The sequence below is a fragment of the Podarcis raffonei genome, chromosome 3, assembly GCF_027172205.1.
Source record: "Podarcis raffonei isolate rPodRaf1 chromosome 3, rPodRaf1.pri, whole genome shotgun sequence".
Lineage (NCBI taxonomy): Eukaryota > Metazoa > Chordata > Lepidosauria > Squamata > Lacertidae > Podarcis > Podarcis raffonei.
In genome coordinates this window covers 73,879,023-73,905,711 of record NC_070604.1, presented here as the reverse complement: position 1 = coordinate 73,905,711, position 26,689 = coordinate 73,879,023, and the positions used below count along the sequence as shown (strand labels likewise).

Below are 26,689 nucleotides of genomic sequence, written 5' to 3'. Positions count from 1 at the left end.
GCTCACATTCTCAGTGCCAAATTACTTATGGTGCTTAATACATAACTTATAGTTGCAGGGATCTTTTAAATATAGTAAATAGGTGCAGACTGTGGGGAGGGGTGTTAACTCTAGTTCTCCACCACAATCTCCATGAAAATTCTCCCTCTGCCACCCAAATGCTACTAGCATCAGGAGGAAAACTTGGTTTCATTTTGAAAGGTTTTTGTGTAGAGCAAAACAGTTCCATTCTGTGTTCTGTCAAAACTCTGAATGTAGTCTATCATCTGCTCTGGGCATGCCACATTTCTTCGCATAGGCTCTGAGTTTTCAATAGCAGGTGTGGAGAAAATTGTCACTGCCACATCCCTGCACCAGAGGCATTGCCCATGAAAAGCCCTGGCCAGCCTGGGTATGTTTTTCCAAGGTAATATTTTAAAACCACAAGTCAAAGAGACAATCCTTAGGGAATACCTTACTAAAAACTGAGTGTTCATGCCTACAGCTTGTTTCAGATTGCACGTAGCACCCCACCCCCTTCCAGGCTGCTAATGTCAAAAACACCACATTGTCATGTCAGAGGCCTCAGGTCATGCAAGTCACCAGCCTCATACAGCTCAGGATGTCCACCTCAGATGCTCCAGAAGGCATTAGCGATTTGTTATGGCAACAGTGACGGGTGGAAAATAGTGTTTGTGGATGAGATAAAGGGGCATAAATCAGATTGATAACATGTTGGCTCAGTTTAGTGTGTGTTTATTTGTCATATTGGGTGATATAGTTCTGTCCATGGCAGCTACCACAATGCACCAAGTCATTAACAGTAGTTCCTTGAAAAATCAATTTTTCTTTTTTTAAATCGGAAGGCTTTATTAATGATTATTTCATCTTAATATGCTAAATCTCAGCAATCCATAGTTATTTTAGGTTTTGTTGTTTGTCACGGAAATAAGTCATTTATTTTGAAGGGACGCTATACGTGGAGCACAGCTGTGTTGCCTCACTGAGTAGCTGTAAGTGTAAGTTAGAAACAAGGTTGAAATCCATTCCTTTAGAAGATAGGGAAGAAAACTGGTTCACAAGTCGTTTGAGCAGATTTGTCTGGGACGGCAACCATCTTCAGCAGCAACTCACTAATTGCTGTTGGCTACTCTATGGCTCCAAGGGAGGAGAGGAAAGGAAAGATATCTTAGCCTCACCTCTCTGCCAGGACTGTGTGTGCCTTCATCCAAACAAAATATTCTATCGTAGTTGAATTGTACGAAGCCTGCACATGGGAGATCCGTGACTGGAATGGCTTACGCTTTTTATACTGAATTGCACCTAGCAGGGTTGATAACTTTTCTTGAAGCAGTAGAGTTGGGGGAGAGGAGTTGTTCAACATTTTTCCTCTGTGCCATTTCCCCAGTTATCCCATGGTGTTCCAGAGAGTACCGGTCTTGGCCCCTGAGCTGTTTTAACATCTTCATGAGATTGCTAGGTGAGGTTGTCCAAAGTTTTGGAGTGAAGTGACAACAGCATACACTGAGGAAACTCAGTTCTATTCCTTTTAAGGCTTGGCCATGTATCTTATTTTCGCAGAACCGTTAATGTGCTGTGAAAGTGGGGTCAGGCATATTCAGTGGCTTTCAGGTGCCCGAGGGTTTTTTCTTTTTCTCAGAAAAAATGCTTTGTTGCCGCTTCACGCGGTGGCTTGGCTGCCCTCAGCAGCCTAGTGGCGTTCCTTTTGTAAATTGGGACATAGTGTTCCATGGGAACGACGTGTCCTGGTGCTTGTGACTGGAAAGAGGGTCTTTTCAGTGATGGTCCCCTAGTTGTGGAATGTCCTTCCTCTTCAGGTAAGGAAGGCACCAAAGTTATTACTATTCAGAAGACAAAGCAAAACCATGGGTTTTAGTGAGTGGCCATTTATATTTTGACTGCCTTTATGAAATCTTTTGCTGCTGTTCTGGTTTTATCTAATTGAATGGCTACACAGCATTTTCCTTGTTCTCCTATTTATTCCTTGTTTTTATGCTTCTTTTGATTGTTGTACTTTTTTGTAAACTGTTTTGGACAGGAATTAATATGAAAGTGGCCCAAAACAGTTTTAAATAAATAAAGGCAGAGAAACAGCAGCTAGGCATAAAAACTCACTTTCAACATAGACCTTCCCTGAGGATCTGCTTTCAGACTTGTGTTTTATATATTACTTGGGGAAACAATGGCATAATTCACTAGTACTACAAAATCTGGAGATGAGATATATAGTTAGATAGTGTTTCTCTCTGAAATAATACTCTTATGCTCTTCAAATTGACACTCATAACTCAGTAGCCTAAAAGTATATTCAGGTTCATGACACAGTGGCCTGAATCAAAAGATCTGTAAGCAAAGTTCTGCTCATGGAAACCTGCTGCTTCCTGAAGGAAGAGACAATTTTCACCAATCCCCCCCCCCCAAACAGCTCCTTGTGCTCTCCCCCCAATCTTCTGTGGGGAGATAGGAATCCCTTCAAAATAGCATGGGAAGTGGCAAAGAAGTGTGAAGAAGAATCAACAAAAAATGCCTCCCCCAAATTCCATGAATGAAAGCCCTTGCTTGATATGCACTCCATCTATTCACAGAAATTGTTCTCCATATTGAACCCAATATATTTACTATTCTCTAGATAGTAATGTTAGAACTTTCCTGCGCTTTTGTCCAAATAAGCTGCCTAAATGTAATAGGAAAAAAACCTTTTAAAAATAAATAAAGCTTTCTACTAAAGCAGACTAAAATGACCAGAAGCTAGGATATCATACAGACCCATAACTGCTACTTTTGAGTAGTTCAAGCTTCTGGAAAATGTACCAATTTTGTTCTCCACAAATAAACTATAGAAGAGTCTTTATTTACCTCTAAATTCATCCCAGATTTTAAAATTTGTTTCGTGCTTCCTAAAGCACCTATCTTTTCCTCTTGGAACCTTCCTTTCCCATTCTCCACAAACTTGAATATCCCAGGGGGTGCTTAAGGAAGAAGTTACTCGACCTCTGTTGTCAAAAGAAGAAATAAATATATTTTAATTATTTTTATATAACAATATTTATATACCACTTAATGATAATAATTCTTAAGTGGTTTCCATAAAATAATATAAAGTATTTATAGGAAAATTCAACAGACTTTAAAAGCAAGTAGAAACAATAAATTATGATTATTTAAGTAAAATCAAAATTTCATATCTGGATAGGCTTGCATAAAGGATTTTTTTTAATAACAGACATCAATGACAATACAGTGAAGCATCAGGCTATTTTCATGAGTAGAGATAAATTATTACAATCAATGTACGAAAAGAAATATGACTGTTACAAATTACTTAACTTTATAATTAAAGTAGCAACAACTATGCATTTTTATAGGGTTTATTAAAGTATAGTTAACTAACTTGTGAAATATAATACAGACTTTGTCTAAGCCCACTGTGATTAATTTTAGTTTTGTCCTTTATCTGTAGATATATGCAAAAAATTTGGTGAATGCAGATCGCTGTGCACTTTTCCAGGTAGATCACAAGAACAATGAATTATATTCAGATTTATTTGATATTGGGGAGGAACATGATGGAAAACCTGTCTTCAAGAAGACCAAAGAAATAAGGTATGACTAGTGAGTTGACTATTCTTACATGCCAATATTAATCTGTTCCATTTCTGTGTATATTTACAGATACTTTTAACAATTTTTGCCACACGGATATTATTCTCATGAGGATTTGCCTCTCCAGAGGTAGTTCTTCTGCAGGTGGCAACTGCAGTGCCATCAGAACAACATCTCTGATGCTATAATGTCATCATGAGTTTTGAGTGACCACCTACCAACGAGGAGAGGAAATTCTTCTGTGGTGAATTACTGCGCTTTGGCCTATGCCGACTTGTGCAGTCACACAAATCCAGAGTAGCTCAAGTTTTTCTTCTTCACCAAAAGTCAGTCTCCTTCGCTGCTCTTCTGCAGTATAATTAGGGTTTAGGCCTAATTCTAGCTAGATGTTAACTGTGTTGTAGCTATGTTTTGTGGCTGCTATCCACCTGAAAGTTAAGAGGCAGTCCACTTTCCCAGGAAATGGCTTTAGCCATATATTTTGGTCCCTGTTTAGGAGATGATATCCAGTGCTGAATTAACTCTTTAGAGAAGGATGTATGGAGTATTAGGGGAGGGGTAGTACCTCTAGAAGGGGACACATTGTGCTCCTTCTGGGGTAGTTTGCCCACCTTTGGTCCCTACCCTGCACTCAGCTCTCACCTGTAGCTCCTTGAAGCTGTCATCATGTGACAGTGGCCACACCCCTGGAACAGCTTTGACTGGCCAGCTAAACCAGGTGAGGGCAGCTGATGGGTCTGAAACCCTGGGTGAGATAGGGACTTGAGTGGACAAGACTAATAGTTGGTCCTGTTGTCAAGAAAGTAGTTTGTGTATGTGTTGTAGAGGGAAATCAGGGGCAGTTGGGGCCACTGAGAAAGTACCTGGGAAAGTAGCCTATCTAGAAGGAAAACTCTGGTCCTAAACCTCCACTGCCTTGCGATATACCTTTGGGAGATGAAAAGGCTATGGAGTAAACCCTACACAAATCCAGAGTGCAGTCCCTACCTATTGCTCTGCTTTTCTTGGACCACATCAGCGAGGCTGAGTCTTGGTAACCCAGGACCTCCATACACACTGCCAGGCTTGTGCCCTGGAGAGGTCACTCCAGTGCTGCTAACGCAGCAGTTTGACTTCACCCCCAGAGGCGCACTCCATTGTCTCTTGAGACAAGATGGATGCCAATAACGGGAAGAGAAATTTAGCTGTTCAAATGTCATTTTCCTTATAAGCCTATTGTTTTAAGATGTGCATATCTCTTTATGTCCCATGCAGATTTTCTATTGAAAAAGGAATAGCTGGTCAGGTAGCAAGAACAGGTGAAATTCTCAACATTCCTGATGCCTATGCAGATCCACGTTTTAACAGGTAGGAATTTGATATGTTTACCACCTGAAAGAACTTGGCTGGTTAGCAGAGTGGCAGCCCCTGCAAGTCCTGCAGCTAAGGTGTTGTGCTGGCAGTAGTTTGCTCCCCAAAGTAACCTAGCTGATGTATTCTGCACCAGCTGCAACTTCCAGACCAACCTCAAGGCACACAGAACAGATTTCAGCAGTCCCAGGTTACCTGTCCATTGTCAATTGTGCTCTATCTGTCCTGATTCAGGAATGGCCATACCTCTCTTACTGGTGAAAGCTGGTTAAAGACATTCACTCTTACCCACCAAAGAGACCTGCACCTCCACTGATAGAGCTGGATTGATGAGCACCCCCAAACTACATGCCTGCTCCATCAGGGAGAGTGCATCCCCTCTGCCCTACCATAAAGTCCACTATTAACTCCAACTAGCACTTCATGCACACTTGGCATCCCTTGCATATGGAGGTTTGAATTGGCTGGAATGCTTGTTGGGAATGGTGGCTAAATTATTTATCAGATAATTTATTTATCTATCTATCAGAAAGTTCTTGGCTTCAGCCTCACATGTGTTAGGAATTTACCAGGTTCTTCTAGCCTTTATCCTGTATTTGCAACATGGAGATGATAATATTAACATTACAGGCTTGTTGTAAGGATTACAACTAGATAACGCATATGAAATGGCTTTGAACATTATTGTTAGATGATGTCATGTTAAGAAAGTGAATGTTCACCCTTTTCCTTTTTTTCCTTCAGGGAGGTAGATCTCTACACAGGCTACACCACCAGGAATATTTTATGCATGCCTATTGTGAGCCGAGGAAGTGTAATAGGCGTTGTGCAGATGGTGAACAAACTAAGTGGATGTGCCTTCTCTAAAACTGATGAGAACAACTTTAAAATGTTTGCAGTCTTTTGTGCTTTAGCCTTACACTGTGCTAATGTAAGTTTTGTTCCACAAAGATAGCCAAGTGCACAAAAATTGAAATTTTTTAATTTTATAAATTTTTATTATTCATTTTGGATTTGTATAGCAAAGTCAGTTGTACTAATTTGATTGTTAAGGGAGGTGTCAAAGATTAAACTGATTCAGTTTTAAAGTTCCGGGATTAAGATTTGATTGTTAATAAAATGGTTACGATTAAGCTGATTCTATCATTTACAGCTTTGGTTATTTTTTTTAAAAAGTCTTCAAATTCACATGATAGTGACCATATCAATTTATTCTCTTTTAAAAGTATTCCTAATTATCCCTCAGAAATATCACCTCTGTGAAGCTAGACACAGATCTAAGTGTTTGGCTTGAGAAAGAAAGTTTAGACTCTGTGCAAACAGCCATATCTTATATAATAAAATGCTTTATTTAGATGTACCACAAAGTTCGCCATTCAGAGTGTATCTACCGTGTTACTATGGAGAAGCTTTCCTATCACAGTGTTTGTACAGCGGAAGAATGGAAAAACCTCATGGACTGCAGACTCCCACCACAACTCTGCAAAGAAGTAGAACTGTATGTTTTTAATGTGATCTTTTTGATACAGAAGTAGGGTATTCCCCATGAACACTGGCAGCTTAGCAGCTGTTGCTGTTGCAATTACCAAAGAGCCACACTAGACATGGCAAATGCATCTTTTCAATGAATATTCAGGTTTTTCAAAATACAAATAGCATCAGCGTAAGGAGGGGAGGTTGATGATTAACTGGATTTGAGTAGGTGTGGAAGGTTAATGAATTCACCCCTTTCTGCCCCCTGCTTATAATAATGAGGAAAATCTGAAGCTAGTATATGCATTGGGAGGAAATCCCCCATTGGCAGCAGTTTAGGTCTACACCTGACCAGGGAGTTGATGAGAAAGGTTCTGTGGATAACACCATCAACCTCACATTATTATGGCTAGCAGAGAACACCCAATGAAGTGTATGACCTCACATGGGTATAGGGTCTGAAACACTCTGGGACAATCCTGTGGTTGTCATGGTGGCCATGCTTCATTAATCATTTATATAAACAGAGTGGTTACTTTCAGATCTAGCGTATCTGCTGTGCAATACTGTGTTTCCAATGCACCCAAGTATTTTACTGAAGTCAGTGACAGGGAAATAAAACACCTGCTGCATTCAGCTATGAGGCAGGGCTAATTGATAATAAAACAACTAGGAGTTCTGTCGTTATGAGCCTCAACATGAGATTATGAATATTGACTTCAGAAGAATATAACTTTAAGTAACATGATAAAGTGGATTTTTAAATGTTTGGATTGCATTATTTCGTTTTAGAATATTCACTACCACTCAGGTAGCATACAAATTTGTCATAATCAAAAATCCATTATCAGCAACATTATCATTTCCTTTCATTATTCTAATTAAACATTCATGTACCCAAAGGCTTATCTGTTACATCTAACAATCATAGTATTTTTTCCAGAAACTTGAGACCTATTTTTCCTTGTGAATATTCTTTCTCAGGGTACTCCCTAATGGGCTCTTCTTGGTCTAGGTAGTACAGCATCAAAGTTCTGGCAGCTGGTTCAGTGGTAAACCCAGTTGAGAACTGCAAAACCTGCAGGAAAGAACTTGCATGTTAAATAGATCCTGACCCCACCCTTCAAATGAAATTGAACCAGTGTAACTTACATTATACTTTATTGTGTTAATTATATGTAAGACCATAAGACTGTATTCAAGGGAAATTAACAACAAAATGCCTATCAAACATTTTAATAATGAATACCTCAGGTAACAAAACTCCCAGGCATTCACCTGGACACAAATGGCATCCTCTAGTAAAATTCATAAATGATTGACACAAAAAATGCCTGTATCCTTTATAAGGATGGCAGAGAAGGAGGGGACCACACAAACTGCTGAGAAATTAAAGAAATGAAAGTCATAAACCGCAGCACGACCCAGCAAATACAGCAACTGCCTGTCATTCTTAACTCAGCTGCCAAGAGTTCTCAAGTTAATTCTGTCTTCTACCAGGCCTGAGGCAAAATCTACCCATAATTCCACACCTCATTTGCAGGTAGAGAACTGAGAAGAGTCATTCTAGTGTCATTTCAACTGCCAAGATTCAACACTCCCCCTCAATAATTTGAGAGGTGGGGACTTACCGTACATAGGGGTGGCAAGGCTTCATCCTCTTTTGTTTTTTTTAAAGGTTAAAAGCCACTACTTATGGTGGCAGTTTTGGCAGCAAAACAGCAGAAGTGGAACTATGGCTGTTACAGCAACTAGATCTCCACTGCAAATATTTTGAACCTATTTTAAAAAGGGGGAGGGAAGCCTGCTGCTGCCATGATAAGCACTCCCCATAAACAGCACACAGTAATTCATGTCACCCACCCTGGGCTTCTTTAGCCTATTTCAAGGCTCACATATTCGTATTGAACAAAGCCTGAAGTGAGCAAAAGGAGCCCATCCCTGCTTTTTACAGGAAACCACTCAGAAAGCTGTTTGTGAAGTGATGTCTGGCAGTATCTTAAGAAGGATAGATCCTTGAATTATTATACCAGAAGCTAGTGAGAATAAATCAGCACTTTTTGATTTTGAAGTTAATGTTCAACAGAAGAGATTCTGGTGCAGAAAGCTTTTATCTGAACTAATAAGCACAATGTACATCCAAGAGTCTTTGGTTCTCTTAACTGTAAATTTCCTTCATAACAGATTCCACTTTGATATCACTCCTTATGAAGATTTCTGGGCATCCATCTTTATCTATATGATCCATCAGTCTTGTGGGTCAGGCTGGTATGAATTCATTTTTTTAACCTTTAATTTTACAACTATTCACACTGGTTTTTATATAGTAAATGTTTTATTTGATTACCGTGAAATGATCTGGCTGTGTAGGATATAGGATTATGTAAAATACTGTATTTGAAAATACTGAAGCAGGAAAGAGGATTTGAGATCTGTACATGTCTATACTATACAGAAATAGTAATTGCCTCATACAGCAAATTGGGTTATTACAACATTATTAGAAATAATTTTGAGGTAGTAAAGTGCAGCTAAAACAGTTTAAAAGGGGGTGGGGAGCTTTGCCTTTGATAGCATTTACTTACAACATAAAATATTTGCCAAAAAGGCTTCTTGAAATTTCTCCAGAATTTACAGTTTTTCCATTGGAAAATAAATAGATCCACCCCCTGCGAGTTTTTATTTATTTATTTCCCTAGAGCCTTCACATCTCTAAGTGTGAGCAAGGGCTGTTTCCTTATTTAAATCTCTAGAAGACTAAAGTGAAAGGGGCAGTTTTGGCTTGTGTAGATCTCCATGTGTGCCTCAGAGCCCTGCAGAGCTTTTGACTGGGAGAGTTGACATATCTTATTCAGTTTTTCCCCCTCCCATGAAAAGTATAGTCTTAATTTCATTATGTTTTGTGTTGTATCCTGTGTGTGTGTGCACCAGATATGCACCCACCTGGTTATATTTTAAACCAACATAAATATACTCACCCTGAATTCTACTCACACTGAATTCTACTCACACTGGAGGAAGGGAGTGGGGAGGCCATATTCTCTGATTCCCCCTTCCCTCTGCAGCGCCCTGCAAAGCACATCTGGAAGGGGAGAGGGCCCTCCAGAGCAGCATGGTAGCTGGCAGAAGAAAGGTAAAATCCTCTCTGCTACATCCATCCTTCAGTGGAGAGCCTCTGTTCCAGCTTGATTCCCTGAGAGAATTGAAAAGACAGTGGAGTGGGAATTGTAGGTTCAACCCACAATTGTTTTTAGAATGGAAAATCATGTTTATGCTTCTGAGTTTGGGGCTGCATTTCCCTTGGAATGTGTCAGAAAGGGAGCTTGTTATGAGTTGGATATCCTGTTATATTTTTGGAATACTACCTTGAATAATGTTATCAGAAGTTTCTGATGTTAGGCTAAACATTCTGCAAGCAGTATAATGTTTACCTGTATTTCTAGCTTCACTTTTGATTATTTATATTTTACAACTTCAGCCTGTTGTTGGGTTGAAATAAACGACAGACGAGTAGCAAGTGTCATATGGGAGGCATCTCCCGAGCATGTCTCGGAGAGTCCCTTTTATTGAATATTATAGCATTGCCACATATGTGCTTGTTGCTGATTGGTTAACACAAATACAATACAAGGGTTGCATATAAGCATTAATCATCAATAGATTAAAGGGTGGGAAAGGGAACACAGAACTAGACAGGCATGAAAACCTCCTTATTAAACTATAACTAGTGATTAATATAGCAAGACTTAAACAATTACTAGTGATTGATATAGCAAGGTTTAAAAAGGACATAACAATCACGTTCCGAAGATGTGGTCAATCATGGATTAAGAACAGGTCAGGGTACAATGTTTTCATGAACTCAATGTGAACTGAACATTCTCGGGTGAAGAAGAAATGCTTCAGCCTAGAACGGTTTGTGCAGAATCATGTGCAGAAGCAAAGCTTCCCTTGAGCCTGTCTTGTATCACAAGTATATCACAAGTTCTCGGAAGAATTGGACCTACAGATAATGGCCTGGTTTGCATGCCACACCAAGACAAACCATGGCTTGGCTTAGTTCAAGTGTGTAGTTAGTCTGGAGAGAGCTAAATCAGGAGCCGAGGTTTGAATGGCATGCTAAGCCAAGCCATGGTTTAATGCAGTGTAGCTGCAAAATTATCAGGAGAGAATGAAGATGCCACAATCTCCTCCCTGGAACTCAACCCATGGTGTGGTTTAGGATGATGTTTGAGTCAGGCCAATGCCGTATCAAAAGTTTTCCTTGGACCTCTTTAACAGTTTTTCTGGAGGGAGCAGGGTGCTTACGTATGTAGCGGGGAGTTGGTGAAAAACTATGTACTATAATTTGGGCAATTGGAAGCACTTACTAGTAGGGCAAATCCACCATTGGAAATAGTCCACCTTATAAACATATAAAAGTTCACCTTTCACTTACAAGTTTTCATAAAGCCTGCATGGAAAGTTATGCCTTTTTCAATGCAGGCATTTTTTTTAATGCATCAGTTAATCAACCTGTATATTAGGACAATGTGCATTTTTTCATGAATCCTGGTACAGGTTGTGATTATTGTCAGAAGGCCCTGTAATTTGGGTAGATGAATTTAAAGGTACAACTCAGTGTGGTTGTTTCTTTAAATATTGACTCGGCTTGCCCCTGACACCAGTGGGGCTTCTCAATAAACATGCATATGGTAAGCCATAGATAGTGGCACTTTTAATGCTCTTAAAGCAAATTTTTCAGTTTTGAATTTTAAAATGTCTTAGTCAGCTGTATTGTAACCATAGAGGCAAGGTAGTTCTCTTTCCTGCCTTGTAAGTCTGCCCCATTTTGCACATGCAGGCACAGAAATGCAGTCAGAAAGGAAGACAGGTTGAAAAAAGAAGATTCCAGTGTTTTGCTGTCAGCCTTGAGCCTTTATGTGGAATCTGATGTTTTGGAGGAAGGGTAATTAGAGCTTTTAGCCTAGACACCAACTTTGAACAGGTGGAGTGCGGGGGTGCAGGGGATATGTAAATATGATTTGCAATATGAGCCAAACTGTTATAACTTAACTTGAATGTACAGGCGGCATTAGCAGTGGTGCTCTTGAACCACTAGAAGTGTGTTTTTCTCAAAATAATTACTCTTTTAATAAATAAATAAAAGCAAAGTAGGCTACTGAGAAATTACTTGCAGATTTTTTTTTTAGCTCATGTTCCAGGGTCATAGTTGGAAGCTCTGTGGGACTCTGATGTGGACATGCAACTCTGCATGTGCAGAAGCTGTCCCACCTTCTGTGAGTTGGGAAGCGCATCCCAAGAACTCTGCAGGGAATAAGTGAAATATTGCCCTTCTTTGTATGTGTGTCAGCTTCTACACGTGTGCTCTGGAGCTGCAGTATTACATTGTAACAATTTCTCTTGGAAGTGGAAATTTGTACTGCAATTTTCCACCCAGGGCAAAATGTTAACAAAACGTTCACATATACACTTCCAGCGAGTAAGGGTGACAAAGCAAAGGGGTCAGGAGTGCTGCTTGAAGCCTGTGTCTTCCCTACCAGGATATGAGGCAGTAGTAGAAATGGACCATCACAGTTCCCTCCATCACTGTAGAGAAGGACCACAGCAGCAGAAGAAAGCAGTGAGAACTGAGGAAGGAATGAGAGTATAATCAGTTTCTTTAGTGGTATTTTTGTACTAAGACACTGAAGGGAACCTACATTTGATATCCAAGCAGAGGTGCATCTGCTTTCCTCCTTTCAGCTTGGCCTCCATTTAGATGTGAACTCAACTTGTGTGTGGAATTGGAGGCTAGACATTGTTTGACCAACATTCTTCATTCCCTGCAAAAGCCAATGGCATTGAATCTGCCATTGACCTTTTTTCTTGAACCAGAGTGTTTTAAAGAGCTGGAAAACTTTCAGTGGCCTACGGTTAGCTAACTTATTATTACTTGTTTGGGGGAGGGGGTGGACGTGAAAATGTATTATTTCTCTGCAGTACACAAATATATTTACCATGGCTGTTAGGACAGAGAGAAGAGAGGAACTTCTGAGCTTGCATGGCAAAGCATAACTTCTTGTTGAATAGATTTTTTCTTATATCATTATAAGCTCTGGTTTTGCATTTGCAATAGATTTTAAGTAAATAAGGCCAGTAATTTTGAGGAGAATTAAAATAAACTAAAATGCTTCTGCTAATTTTTGTAACATTATCAGTGGAGCATTAAATAAAGTTTAGTGTAAAATCTCTTTTTATTCTGTTTGGTTAAAATAACTTACGTTTTTTTTCTTTCACTTGCTTTATCTCACCATTCTGTTTTTTAAAAAGTTTTGAACTAGAAAAACTATGTCGATTCACACTGTCTGTAAAGAAGAATTACCGCCGTGTGCCCTATCACAACTGGAAGCATGCAGTTACAGTTGCGCATTGCATGTATGCTGTTCTTAAGAATAACTACAGGCTTTTCACAGATGTAGAAGTAAGTTTAGATTTTTTTCCAGTATCAACATTCATATCTCAGACACGACATGTAATTTCATGTTTTGATCAGTGTAAAATTATATTCAGCATGGAAAGGGATTTTAAATTTAAGAAATTTTTCATTTATAGTGCAATACTATACACTATAGCCCACTGAGTTCAATGTCACTAAGGGCCAGGCAAATGTGTATAGTATTGCATCCTTAATCAATTGTACATCTGCATCTTGAATTCTGTATACAATTGCAAACAGATCATGAAGGCAGGACATGATGTGGTTCAGAAAAAGAACATTGCTGGTTTGAAATAAGGAATGTCTGCACTATTTTAAAAAGCCCAGGACCTTGGCCTTACTTAGCTAGGTATAATAGGTAAAGGTAAAGGGACCCCTGACCATTAGGTCCAGTCATGGCCGACTCTGGGGTTGCAGTGCTCATCTCGCTTTATTGGCTGAGGGAGCCGGCGTACAGCTTCCAGGTCATGTGGCCAGCATGACTAAGCCGCTTCTGGTGAACCAGAGCAGCACATGGAAACACTGTTTACCTTCCCACTGGAGCGGTACCTATTTATCTACTTGCACTTTGACGTGCTTTCGAACTGCTAGGTTGGCAGGAGCAGGGACCGAGCAACGGGAGCTCACCCAGTCGCGGGGATTCGAACCGCCAACCTTCTGGTCGGCAAGCCCTAGGCTCTGTGGTTTAACCCACAGCACCACCCGCATCCAGCTAGGTATAATAGTGATACATAAAATCAGAAATAGTTTGAGAAAACCCAAAAGGGCACAGCAGGGTTAGCTAATCTGGTGCCTTCCTGATATTGCCAGACTGCAACTCCCATAATCCCTGATCATTACTAGCTAAGGCAGATCAGGAGGATGTTGCATGGACTACCTCTGGGGTACAACTTTGGATAACAAAGGACATCTGGTTAACACACAGCTAGCCTTTGGACATCTCCATACAGATTGTACTATAGTAAACCTGCAGCTTACGCACAATTAATTTGTGCACATTCAGCTTTACACACAAGACAAAAATTAAAAGGGGCAGAAAGTGGGCAGTTTCCCAGGGGAAATGATTTTGGCAATCCTACCCATCGTTGAACCCAATGGGTTTTGACTACACACGATTTGGGCTTTAGGCACGATCCCTGGAATAGAACCCCCGTGTAAGTAGCGGGCTTACTGTACACTGACCTTTACTTTAGAAAACTTTATTTTAGAACATAAAACTTCATTTTAGAACATGGTAATTAGACTCATTGTGAAAATGAATTAAAATAAGTAGTAGAAATCCTGGGAAGTTGCTAGTAACTAAGAAGGGCATAACCCTCTCTCTGGAATCATCCCAAAATTAGAAGGTGGCCAGAAGGAACTTAAGTATTCTTCTGTGAAGGATCACCCATTGGTGTCCAGAGGCTGGGCTTAGCTTTATTCCTATAATAACTGCGATCAGTGAGAGATCACCACCCAGTCCTCATTCTGCTTCTGCCAGGACAGCAGGGTTTTCTGTTCTAAACGCCATGCAATACACGATGACCCTTAGCCTACTCTTTCTCTAGATTCTCTTTCCACCTCCTCTGTCTCCCTCCCGCATCAGGAAGGACAGGGAAAGGTGGGGGAAGAGAGAGAGACAATTGTACAGTGGCAAGACCGGAAAGCATTTAAACGTAAAAATAGTAGGAATGGTGCAACCAGATATTCTGCCCATTGGAGTATGGAAAGGCTTACTGTTCTCATTTTGCGTATCCTGCTCCTATGAACAAGCTTCTGAACCCTGAGGCTCACACTCTGGTTGTGCCTGGGTCCAAAGGAGAGTCTGTCCCTTTCCAAGGAGTTTTCTTCCTCTCTCGTAGCAATTATCTAGTTAACAGTTCAGTTTTCAGTTGATATCAAGTCCTGGTGGCTTGGGGACTCATCCCAGTGGAGATGGGGAATTCAGCAAAGCCGATAAGCCCTGTGCTGCATTTTTGTGGCACCCCATACTATTATTTGTTTCCTCTGTATCACACAGTACTGACCACAGCCTGATACAATAGATGCGGGTGCTCTGACCCACTAAATGTTTGTAAAATTCATGGCAGATATAAAAAGGTTCTCTTCTGTTGTTTTGGAAAAATAGCTGAATGTTGAAAAATCAATGCAAGTACTATTTAAGGCACTGTACAGAACATAGCAGTGACACGCTCTCTGCCTAAAGGACTTATAATCTATTAAGGCGGATGTCAGGTGTCTGGAACAGAGTAGCTGAATATTTGCACACAGGTGACGTGCAGTTTGCTCTGGTAAACAGTACATACAGCATACATGAAAATGCCTCCGTTGTAGTTATCGTGTGATTTATTATCTATATAGGAATATATAAAAACAAAAAAGAATCTTGTGGCACTTTAAAGATTAAAAATATATATTGTGGCATGGCCTTTTGTAGACTATAATCCACATATACAGATGCATGAAGCATTATTCAGTGTGGGCAGGCATATACACATAGGGGTAGGGCAGGGGTAGCTAACCTCTGCCCCGTGTCCCAGAAGGTGCTGAACTACAACTTCCGTCAGCCTCAGCTAATGGTCAGGGATGATGGGAGCTGTAGTTTGGTGACATCTGGAGGACCACAGGTTAGCCACCTTTGGCACTGAGAAAAGCAAACAAACCAGTGAGGTCAGAGGGAAATAAAATTCAATAAATATAAGCCATGGGAATTACACTGAATCTTAAATTTAGGTAAAATTATTACAGTGATCATTCACAAAGCACTATTGATAGTACACACTTCCTTACATAGGTAAAATAACATCTGTGGAAAAAAACCTCTCTTAAGGCCACATGTTAGAGCTGAACTTCTTTTCAAAGTTTTAAATCAGCGGTTTCCTCCTGGAATTTTGCTTTAGAGTTGCTTTGTTCAAGAATGGTTACTTACATTTGCAAAACATCAAGTTTGAAAGCAAGCAGAAAAACCTAACTAGCATTAAGGACTAATACTGAAGTCATTTTTGCCAGTGTATGATTTCCTAAATTTATTCATTGCACTTTGTACCATAGTGTGAAGCAGTGCCTTGCAGATTCTTTAGGCATGAAAGCTGATGAGATCCTAAACAGCTGCTGCCAGAAATTTGATAGTAAACAAATGTTCTGTCATGTATGAGCTCAACACGGGGCTGCTGTTTTCAGTGTCAGCCAGGTGTTTCTCATAATGCATTGGCTTTCTGTTTCAAGCCCAATTCAGGATAAAACCCTAAATGGCTTGGACTGAAGAACGGTCTCCTCCCTCTTTTACCTGTCCCTCTGTTACAGAAGCCCTGCACTGACAAGGGAAGCACACTTGAGACAGGCCTTTTTAGTGGTAGCTCCCTGGTTATGGAACTCTCTTCTGAGGAAAGTTCTGTGGTTTGAAGCAGGCAACCAAGACATATATATATTCTGCTGAACTTTTAAAGCTTTTTAATAGCTATTCAATTTTAACATGAAGATTGCCACTTGTCCAGTTTTAATTTTAATTCTAGTTTATTTGAATTAATTGTGGGATGTATCTTAATTTATTGATCGCTTGTTTTTATGCATTGTCTTACTGGTATGATGTTAGCCGCTCTGAGCCCAGCTTTGGCCGGGGAGAGCGAGATATAAATTATTATTATTATTATTAATGCACTAAATAGTTATTCCATTTTTGTATGCTTGCTTTAAAGAAGCGATAAAACCATAGCATAAAAATGGAATTAATTGCATCTAATTTTTAGTATATTAAGTTATATGTTTTGTGGTTGCAAACCACCTTGAGGGTCTTTTGAGGGCCAAAGGATGGGATATAAATATTTTTAAAAATATAAATAAAGCTTGAGGGTCTTTTACCCGTTAATGGAATTGTTGGAATGTTTGGAGGGAATAGAGTGACATCTAGTGGTACAAAATTACTCAGAACACTGATAACATATTCTGTCTGCTTACTTATCTAGAGAAGAGGACTTATGGTTGCATGTTTATGTCATGACCTGGATCACAGGGGTTATAGCAACAGCTACCTTCAGAAGTTTGATCACCCATTGGCAGCTCTTTATTCTACTTCAACAATGGAGCAGCACCATTTTTCACAGACAGTATCAATATTGCAGGTAAATTGCATTCCCAGCTTGCATTTTTTTGAGCAAAAGGTAGAGGGAGGCTTTGATGGCACATTAGATAGCTCCATGCATGGCTCAGGCTGGAGATTTCATAACAGCAGACCTCAAATGTTGTTTCAGCAGCTGTCATCCTTAGGCTAAAACATGGGTAGGCAAACTAAGGCCAGGGGTCCGGATCCGGCCCAATTGCCTTCTAAATCCGGCCCGTGGGCGGTCCGGGAATCAGCGTGTTTTTACGTCGGTAGAATGTGTGCTTTTATTTAAAATGCATCTCTGGGTTATTTGTGGGGCATAGGAATTCGTTCATTTCCCCCCCTTCAATAGCCTGGCCCCCCACAAGGTCTGAGGGACAGTGGACCGGCCCCCTGCTGAAAAAGTTTGCTGACCCCTGACTAAGCCCTAGGCAGGAGTTTCAGCTCGATCTCAGTAGCCTTTTGTGATAGGAGCCATTTCATCTAAATGGGCCCAGCCTGCTTGAACAAGACTGGCTGCAAGCTCTGCACCTTTCTACAGGTTTGCAAAGAGTTCTTGGAAATAAAATCTTTCCACTACAATTTTTATATTTTCCCTTTATTTCATGGTTTATTGTATAATTTTTATTTATGCTTTATACCTATCAGTCATCTTGTGATGAGGCCTTACATGCTACATTAAATAACTGTATAATTAATATTTGTGAAACAATGCTTGAAACCAAAAAGAAAACATAATTACATTTAAGGAGAAATATTGGCATTACTTGTGTTTATTTATGATTTCTTAAATTTGCATTGTAGTTCTAAACAGTGTTTCAAATCCATGCTACCCAGAAATTTACCTAGAGATGATATGAAGTAATGTGGTGCAGTTAAATAACAAAAAGTGTTATTAAGGTATTTTCATAAATCCACACTGCCACCCAAGCCAAACTTCAATCCAACTATTTGTTACAAACACAGAGATTTTGCTAAAATTAGCAACCCTGTATTGAATTCTTCCCCTCGCCTGGTATGTGTACAGACAACCCATCATCATATTGTGCACTTGTCTGCCCCATAAATACCAGCCAATGATGTGGCGCAAGAAAACACAGCATCCTGATGTTACAGCATGAGTTATTTGGTGGCATCTCTGTTTCTTGTAATTCATAGTTTCAACTTGGAAAAGGTGTGGTTTGCACATAAGGCTCAGCCAAACGATATATTAGCATGAACAAGCAAGTACAGTATGTCAGTACAAAGAGTGGAAATGACAGTCTTTTTGCTCCTCTCTGGTCCAGCCATGCTACCTGGAAGTGAGCCATGATTTGACTTAGTGTTATATGTGTGCCCAGGCTTGTAGTTTGTCTTGCTCCAAACAAGCCACAAGCTCTAGCCAAGGCTTGTTCTCAGCTTACCACTTATATTGGGGAGACAAACCGTGTCTTAGCTCTGGGTAGCACAGATGTAGTAGAACTAGGGAGGAGCAAAGTGGCCCTGATTTTCATTCTGTGCACCTGACCTCTTGCTCATTTACATTGAGCCATAGTTTGGCTTAGCATTACATGTAAACTAGGTTGGTTTCTGTTGGTTTCTCTTCCACGAGATTGTTTTTGAAAAGTTAGTGTGCCTAACTAAGCTTTGAAATGCTGTATCCGACTTCATAATGCTTAGATTGTTAGTAATACTTTAAGCATGATGAGGTTTGGATCCAGTCCAGTACCTTTTGCAGATATTGTCAGAATCTTGTGTTACATACAGCAGTGCTGTATGTTTGAATGTGAATCGAGTTTAAAAGACAGTTCTAAAACAATGGTTTAAAATAGTTCATAATAATATATTAGCTTGTTCATTTTAAAAATTCTGTTTTCATAGCTGGAAGGCCACAATATCTTCTCTAACTTGAGCTCTAGTGAGTATGAGCAGGTGCTGGAAATAATCCGCAAAGCCATCATTGCTACAGACCTTGCTCTGTACTTTGGAAACAGGAAACATTTGGAAGAGTTGCACCAGTCAAGATCACTAAATCTTAAAAATCAAGCACATAGGTAAAGAGCAAATGAATATTTATAATTCACTTTTAAGTCATGTTGTTTTAGCAGTGTCCATAGTTTTAATTTGCTTTAAATGTTTGGTTTACTGTGTATTGATGTCCATATAAATCTTCAGAAATAAAGGAATCATTAGAAGAGTCAAACTGTTAGCATATGTTGTGCAGTGCCTTTAAGCATGAAATCTTATATGAACTTGTTTATAGAAGTATAGTTGCAGAAACAAAATCTTAGCTACTCTCTGATATGCCTTACACAGACAAATAGATAATCAAAACTTGAATGCGTAACTCTGCCACTTTTCTTAAGAAAGTATTAAAATGAGATCTGTGAAAGGTTACAGCAGGGTTTGGGAACCTGTGTATTTCTATATGTTTCTGGACTACAACTCCCATCATTTTGACCAGGCATAGGCAAACTTGGCCCTCCAGATGTTTTGGGACTACAACTCCCATCACCCCTAGCTAACAGGACCGGTGGTCAGGGATGATGGGAATTGTAGTCCCAAAACATCTGGAGGGCCGAGTTTGCCTATGCCTGATTTTGACCATTAGCCAGACTGGCTGAGGCTGCTGGGATTTAGAGTCCTGCAACATCTGAATATTAATCAGATTAATATTAATCTGAACATCAAACTTAAGTTATTTCCGTAGCAATCTTAACTGCTGCTACATAAATATAAGAATATATTTTTAAACAAAATAGCAAATGTTACCTCTTTAAACTGCACAATAGCTTTCCAGTTGTTATATTCTAGGGATCGTGTGATTGGGCTGATGATGACAGCTTGTGACTTATGTTCTGTGACAAAATTGTGGCATGTTACCAGAACGACAGCCAGCGATATATATGCAGAATTTTGGGCAGAGGTACGTGCATTTTATTGTTTATATGTTGGCATATGCACCGGCAGGCATGTGCATCATTAAACCTAATTTTATTGGAGGCATCAAGTATTTCTGTTTCACAGAGCAATTCTGCCAAGTTGTGGAAGGGAGGAGTTGGAGTGGACAAGCCACGGAATCCAAAGCATTGCCGGGCTCACACTGGGGGTTTTATTCCCTCCTCCACCCTTTTCCCAGCTTAAAAAATATGCAGCGGATTATTACTTATTTAGAAAAAATATATATAAACCCACTTTAATAATATTATTTTTTTAAAAAACAACAACAACCCCAAAGAGAAGTGCATTAAACAATATAAAACAATTATCATTAAAAGCATTAAATTTATAGAGAAATACATGGGGCTAAGATTGTATGTCCTGATGGACTTCCTTGAACAGAAAGGTTCTTAGCAGGGGTATGGAACAGTACAACAAGGGTACCTGTCTACTGTTATAGGCAGGGTGCAGCAAAGCACAGGCGCTCTCACACTGAAATACTTATTACATATGTGGTGCAAGTTCCATAGAGTGGAGTGTTTGAAGAGACACATAGGAAGCAAAGCAACCTTATGGCTTTTTATATTATATAGTAAAACTTTGAATCTGGCTTACTAGTGAATCAGCAATCAGTGTCGATCTTTGAGTAAAGGTATAATGCTGACTTAATCCCACTCCTGTCAGTAATCATGCTGCAGCATTCTGCACTAACTGCAGCTTCCAAACCAACAACAAGGGAAGCTCCCCACAGAGTTTATTTCAGTAATCCAGTCTTGAAGTTACCACTCCCTGGACTACTGTGGTCAATTTACCTTGGTCCAGGGATGGCCTCAGCTGTTGCACCAGCTGAAGCTGAGGAAAGGTATTCCTTGCTACAGAGGTCACCTGGGCCTTTAGTGAGAAAGCCGAATCCAAGGGAACACCCAGACCACTGTTCTTTTTGACCTCACCCACACACAGCTATTTGGAAAGAATTAAAGCAGCTGTTTTAAGCCTAGTTCTTGCAAACAAAGAGCCTGTCTGTACCACGGCAGGTTGCAGGTGGAGGCACACGTTTGAATGCTACTCCTCACAGAAAAGCTTCCTACATACACAATACTCGCAGCTCAGGGACAAGATGAGACTAGTACCTTCCTCACTGAGATCTAGAGTTTGTAGAATATGGAAGATCACTCATCCATATCAGCCACCACTGGCAATGTGTGAGAATCTGTGAGAACTATGTCTTTGCATTGGGACATGGACATTTTTCTTCCTGTTTGATTTTTGTGGGACATGGGAGTTGCAGAGACTCTGTTTCTCACACAAAAATCCCCCACCACCCCAGTGCTGTCAAGGTACATTTGAGCCCATCTATCAGGTTCAACACATTCATGAAGGAAAGGACTGTCAGCAGATATTGGCCACAGTAGCTGTTTGATATTGGAAACGTCAAATTTAGGGTCAATATGGCCCTGAATAAAAACTCCAGGGTGTGACTGGACTGGGTGGTGGGCGGGATGACAACATAGGAGGGGCTATTGCTTTCTTGCCTTGCTTGTGGGCTTTCTGGAGATAACCTAACTGGCTGGACTAGATTTCTCCTTGGTCTGATCCAGCTGGGATTTTCTGTGCTGAAAAATCATTTCCTTCAGTTGTTTTTCTTAATCCCAAGCCACTGATATTAATATATTGAGTTCTAAATACCTGTTTGTATATACATGAGAAACATTTTTGGACCAAATAACCTGGAATAACCTATTCTTTGGTCTTGCACTTTATTTTAGGGTGATGAAATGAAGAAGTTAGGTATTCAACCTATTCCTATGATGGACAGAGACAAGAAAGATGAAATTCCTCAGGGCCAAGTAGGTGTAAAAATGTTTGACCTCTCAAAAAGCTGCTTCTGGGGCTTGAGGGATCCTCTGGCATGGTGTGGAATGAGGAAATCGGAGAATCTGGCAATGTTAGAGCGAAGCCAACAAAACTAGAAGGGGCTGCCAAAGCTTATTGTAATAAGCAGGTACTTAAAGATGGCTGGAATTCTATGGAAGTCTGGTCATTAGTTCGTGGGTGAGTCATCTCCCCTCTCCCCCAAAACCCAGAACAAAAAACCCAAGGAAATTACTTACTTGCTTATCTTCTGTTGACTTTGTGACAAACCCTAGTAGGAAATAAAAAGATGGTTTTAAGCTGGAAGCTGGAAATACTGAAAAAAATAGGTCTGGTGCCAACCTATGAGAATAGGGAAGGGTCGGCCAAACTGAGGGCTCTTCTTTTGCATTCAGAAGGTCACTGATTCAGTCCCCAGCCTCTTTTGTTAAAATTATCTCAGGTAAGAGTGCTAGGAATGACCTCTCTGTATCCAAAAGCCTAGAGAAATCACTGTCAGTAAGAGTAGAAAATACTGGGTTAGATGGACAGAGTCAATACATGGACAGATAACCATATACAAGGCTAAAAGAGTGTTAGAACACTGGGCTTTCTCTTTTAAGGTTCAGATTTTTGAATCACTACCATAACTTTCAGTTCAGGCTTCAGAAGTTGTACAACTGCTGTACTTACTTGAGCTCTGTTTTTCTACTAATCTTAGTAGCAAGCTTGTTAACATATCCATGAGTAGTTACTCTAGCCCCCCCCCCCATTTATAAGACTGGTATTGCTAATAACAAATATCCAGACAATTTTCCTGCCAAGTAAATTTGTTACAACACCTTTCCAATTTGCTTAATACAGCTTATGTTGATTTTTATTCTGTTCTATTTGATTTTTTTTCCAGATTGGGTTCTTCAATGCTGTAGCCTTGCCCTGCTATAACACCCTCTCACAGATCCTCCCTTCCACTCTGCCACTACTTCGAGCTTGCAAGTAAGCTATAAAAGTTTGCACAGAATCCTTTTTCCAGCTGCAGACCACTGCACATGCTATCTAGATATTCTTTCTGAAGTATAAAAGTTGACTGGGGGAGAGGTAGCCAGTCCTCCCTGGTGTTACCTAGATACTGTCTAGAACTGAGTAATTGTAGTGCATGTGCAGATCCTTGACTTAATGCAGAAGCAGCTCAGTAGATGAGATGGGCCCTCAACACTAGCTTCCTGACAGGTACATCACAGCTGCTTACTGGAAGGGAGAGGTGCAGTCGTGGGGGAAGTCAGTGTGGGTGCTTCTGCAGGAATACCAGATTGGCTCTGCCAGTTTGCCTACACAACACTGACCTTCCCTCTACCTTACCCTCCCTTTTCCCTCCTGAGAAGTTAGTGTTGCCGTTCTGCCCCACCACGGAAACCACTTCTGACTTTATTAATGCTTTGTCCTATGCCTCGTGGTGGTTTTATCCTTCAAACCCAAATAGACAAGCTATAGGCATATTAAGAATGATTTGCTACTTAAAGGGAATATGGAATCGATGGAGGCACAAGAGAACTGGCCAGCAGTATCAACCATCGTGTTTTATTTACAAGTTTACTTGTACACCACTCTTTGGGCTAATAGTTTATAAATCTTCTAAATAAACAAACATAGAACCCATCAAATGTGGCGAGCATATCCATGTTTTAAGCAGATAAATAAGCATGGAGGTTTTCTTGTGTGTCCCACCAGCATCTAAAGATGGAACTAGGGAGATGGCCTGATCTGCTTAGGTCTAGTCTCAGGAACACACTGCCTAGGGCAAGAGGCTCCCTTGCTCCCTCTCTGATGGTCTTGTGTGAGTGTTAAGACCTTTTCAATTTAGAAAGCTTTTGGGCTATAACAAGTCATTGTGACCCTCTTGGATTTAGATTTTGAAGTTGTTTGTGGAAAATTCCTTTTTACTTTTTGCTGGTCTGTTTTAATTGATTTTTTTAAAAAGAATGTTTTAGTGATTTGTGCTTCTGCATTGATATCCTTATTGCTGTATTGTTTTATTGGTTTTGGGTGTGGTTAGCTGCCTCAGACATGTTATGGAAAGGTGGAGTAAAAAAAGAGCTTAATCAAAAAATAAATATTGCCATCACTGCCATCTCAGCCCAGCCGTTACTCATAATGTCAAACTTTTCCATATGTTTGGTAGGTGTACTGATTACATGTCTTAAGTTAAATGCCTTCACCAGGCAATTCACACTTCTCAGCCTAACTTGCCTTTCAAAAATAAAGAGGATTTGGAGATGTTCCATAGTTGACTTTTTGTTCTTTTTTTCTTGCATTTCCCTGTAACCTCTTTATTTTTGTGTGTGTTTGGATTATACAGTTCATTAAATTATAATAATATAATTGTACTTGGGGCTGTAAGCCCTGCTTACTCCTCTCACCAGCCCTCCCTACCTGCCAAGGTCTTTGCCAATTCCCTACACTCACACTTGGCCAGCCCCCTCCCTTGAGACACAGACACACGCACACAGCTCACTCCAATCCTGCCCTCTTTTAAAGGAGGAAGCCGCTTCAGAGGGTGATTTTCCAAAGAGCCTCCCCTTTCTCTTAAACCTTGCTGCAGCTGCATTTAACGGAGGGGAATAGGTGTTTCACAGAGCAGTTTGCCAACATACACCTCATGACCCTCTGGTCTATCCTGGTGTAGTACCGAGCACCCAGGTCAGGCCCACCCACCTCATCCATCTAAGTTTTGGTAATATATATGTCAGGTCAGCCTCTTCATTCATGAACAAGTTGTGGATGTGCATGATCTTATTGTGGATTGACCTGGCATTCAGTAGCAGCAGCACCAAACCAGAGAACTCAACGCATAAGCTGCCAGTAACTTCTAGAAGAGTGGCAGTGCTGAAATGCTTCCACCCCAGCAGGAAGAATATGCTAATTTCACTATGACAGGCAGCGGCAGTTTAAGACATGTCCAATATGTGCATGACCATGCATATGTGTATCACACCAAAGACAGAAGTGACATGAAAACATAACAAAAAGAGGCAGGGCAAGGGCGGAACAGGGTGTTTGCAGGCTTTTTCAGTTGTGCTTCAAATGTGCATGATTTCACTTAAACGTGCCTCCCTAAACTAGCAACCTAAAGGTAAATACCCTTTAGTGACAACACCACCACATGTGCCAGAGTTGCTGTTACAGTGATTCATGCTCTGAGCCATGTTCCAGCTGTATGCACTCAGCCAGCAATCAAGCAAGCAGTATCACTCAGTGCAATCAGCAAAAACACTCACTTTTCCGCAGGCAGATATCTAACACGACAAACTGATAGCTAAATTCCAACTTGATTCCCCAGTTAAATTGCAGTTTGATTTCCCAGCATGTGATAGCTTACTCATTAATTTGATTAGCAGGACTCTCTGTACGTGGTGTCGGGGGGAAAACATATTTAAGAGAGATGGAAAATAAAACATTTAAATTAATTATTCTTGGAAAATAAGGTGAGTGAAAGGCAATGGATGGGTTCTGTTCAGTCTTAGGGACTTCACTCTGGATTTGTGTAGTGTTTGCTCTTTAGCCTTTTCTTCTCCTGAAAGTATCCCCCAAAGCAGTGTAGGTTTAAGATCAGAGTTTTCCCTCTTCTAGATGGGCTACCTTCCTACGTTGTTGAGTCCTATCTACCCCTCATTTCCCTCTAGAGCACTGCCTTCTTATCCGCTGGACCCACTATTGGTCTCATCCATTCAATCAGCTAGAGCCTGCCTTTGCATGCAGGGGAAGTCCCTAACTCACTGATGATTTGAGACCCATCGGCCACCCTTACCTGGTTTAGCTGGCCAGTTGAAGCCATTCCTGGGGTGTGGCCACTGTTGCATGCTGATGGCTTCTAGAAGCCACAAGTGAGAGCTGAGTGTTGGGTGGGGAGCAAAGGTGGACAAACTACCCCAGAAGGAGCACAACATGTTCCCCACCAGAGGTACTACCCCTCCCCTAACACCCCATATACCCAGGTATTAGTAACCTAATTAGTACTTAGAATGAGACAGAAACCCATTCAGGCCAAAGGTGACAGATTAACTTCTCAGTTAATTGTAACTGAGTGGTTTCATTCCAGAGTCTCCTTCTGAAGTTTGAAAAAAATCAAAGGGCCTGCTAGAGATCAAGCCCTATAAAATATTATTGTTGCTGACTTTTGTATACCATAGATATCTTATTTTGGAAATAAAGTAATTTTATGTTGAATGTTGGCTCTTTTTGCCTCTCCAGGGAAAATCTTAAACAATGGGAAAAAGTGATACGAGGAGAAGAAGCATATGGATGGATACCAGCACAGACAAATAGCCCTTCGACAGATGTGCTACCTGTGGAAATTACAGACTGATTCACATTTTAAAATCTCTTTGAGACTCCCACCACCTTTTAAGGCTTTTAAAAGGATAAATACTGCAAATTCTAACTGGGAAGACTTGTGCACCTTTCTTTTCTTTGCTGATCCAGTGTGTACAGAGAGACTGACGGACAACTCAACTATTGCAGAATCAGCTATCAAAGCAAATGCTTGGCTTGTAAATATAAGACTGCCTTTTTCTCATGGGCTACTTTGCTGAGGCCTTAATTTAAAATTGTTGGGCAAGGAAGGCAAATCTTGGGTGTTGCTTTTGCATTTTGTCTTTGTAGCAGAGATTTTCAGTGGTACTTACAACATTATACTGTGGCTGGCTTTAATGCCAGTTTCACTTGGGGAGTTCTTGGCTATACATAGGACATTTCCACATTGTTATTGTAAATGTTTATGTTTGATCTCTGTGCAATCAGCTCAGACGCTACCAGAAAATATCTGGGACTAAAACTATTTTTGAGTTTACAGTACTTGAATTAATCTTGCTGCAAATGTGTGGGGGGGAGGAGGAATTTAACATCCAGATAGAAGACTCCAGAAATTATTCTGTTTACAT

The 26,689-nt window shown here is 40.3% G+C and overlaps 1 protein-coding gene across 8 annotated transcripts in view; it reads left to right on the top strand.

The window, feature by feature from the left end:
• The window catches only part of PDE10A (phosphodiesterase 10A), a 183,513-nt gene that overhangs the window by 156,426 nt on the left and 398 nt on the right, over nt 1-26,689 (top strand). For 6 of the 8 annotated variants that reach the window (XM_053382370.1, XM_053382367.1, XM_053382371.1 and 3 more), the window contains 13 exons: nt 3,461-3,603; nt 4,858-4,950; nt 5,698-5,884; nt 6,309-6,451; nt 8,611-8,694; nt 11,270-11,374; nt 12,739-12,889; nt 16,846-17,001; nt 18,843-19,015; nt 19,776-19,887; nt 21,668-21,748; nt 22,660-22,748; nt 26,001-26,689. The exon at nt 26,001-26,689 is cut by the window's right edge and continues 398 nt beyond it. In XM_053382370.1, the coding sequence (XP_053238345.1) occupies nt 3,461-3,603; nt 4,858-4,950; nt 5,698-5,884; nt 6,309-6,451; nt 8,611-8,694; nt 11,270-11,374; nt 12,739-12,889; nt 16,846-17,001; nt 18,843-19,015; nt 19,776-19,887; nt 21,668-21,748; nt 22,660-22,748; nt 26,001-26,115 (1,632 nt within the window). In that variant the 3' untranslated portion in view covers nt 26,116-26,689. The remainder of the gene's footprint in view (nt 1-3,460; nt 3,604-4,857; nt 4,951-5,697; nt 5,885-6,308; nt 6,452-8,610; nt 8,695-11,269; nt 11,375-12,738; nt 12,890-16,845; nt 17,002-18,842; nt 19,016-19,775; nt 19,888-21,667; nt 21,749-22,659; nt 22,749-26,000) is intronic. The other 2 variants (XM_053382368.1, XM_053382369.1) reach the window with 1 other exon arrangement.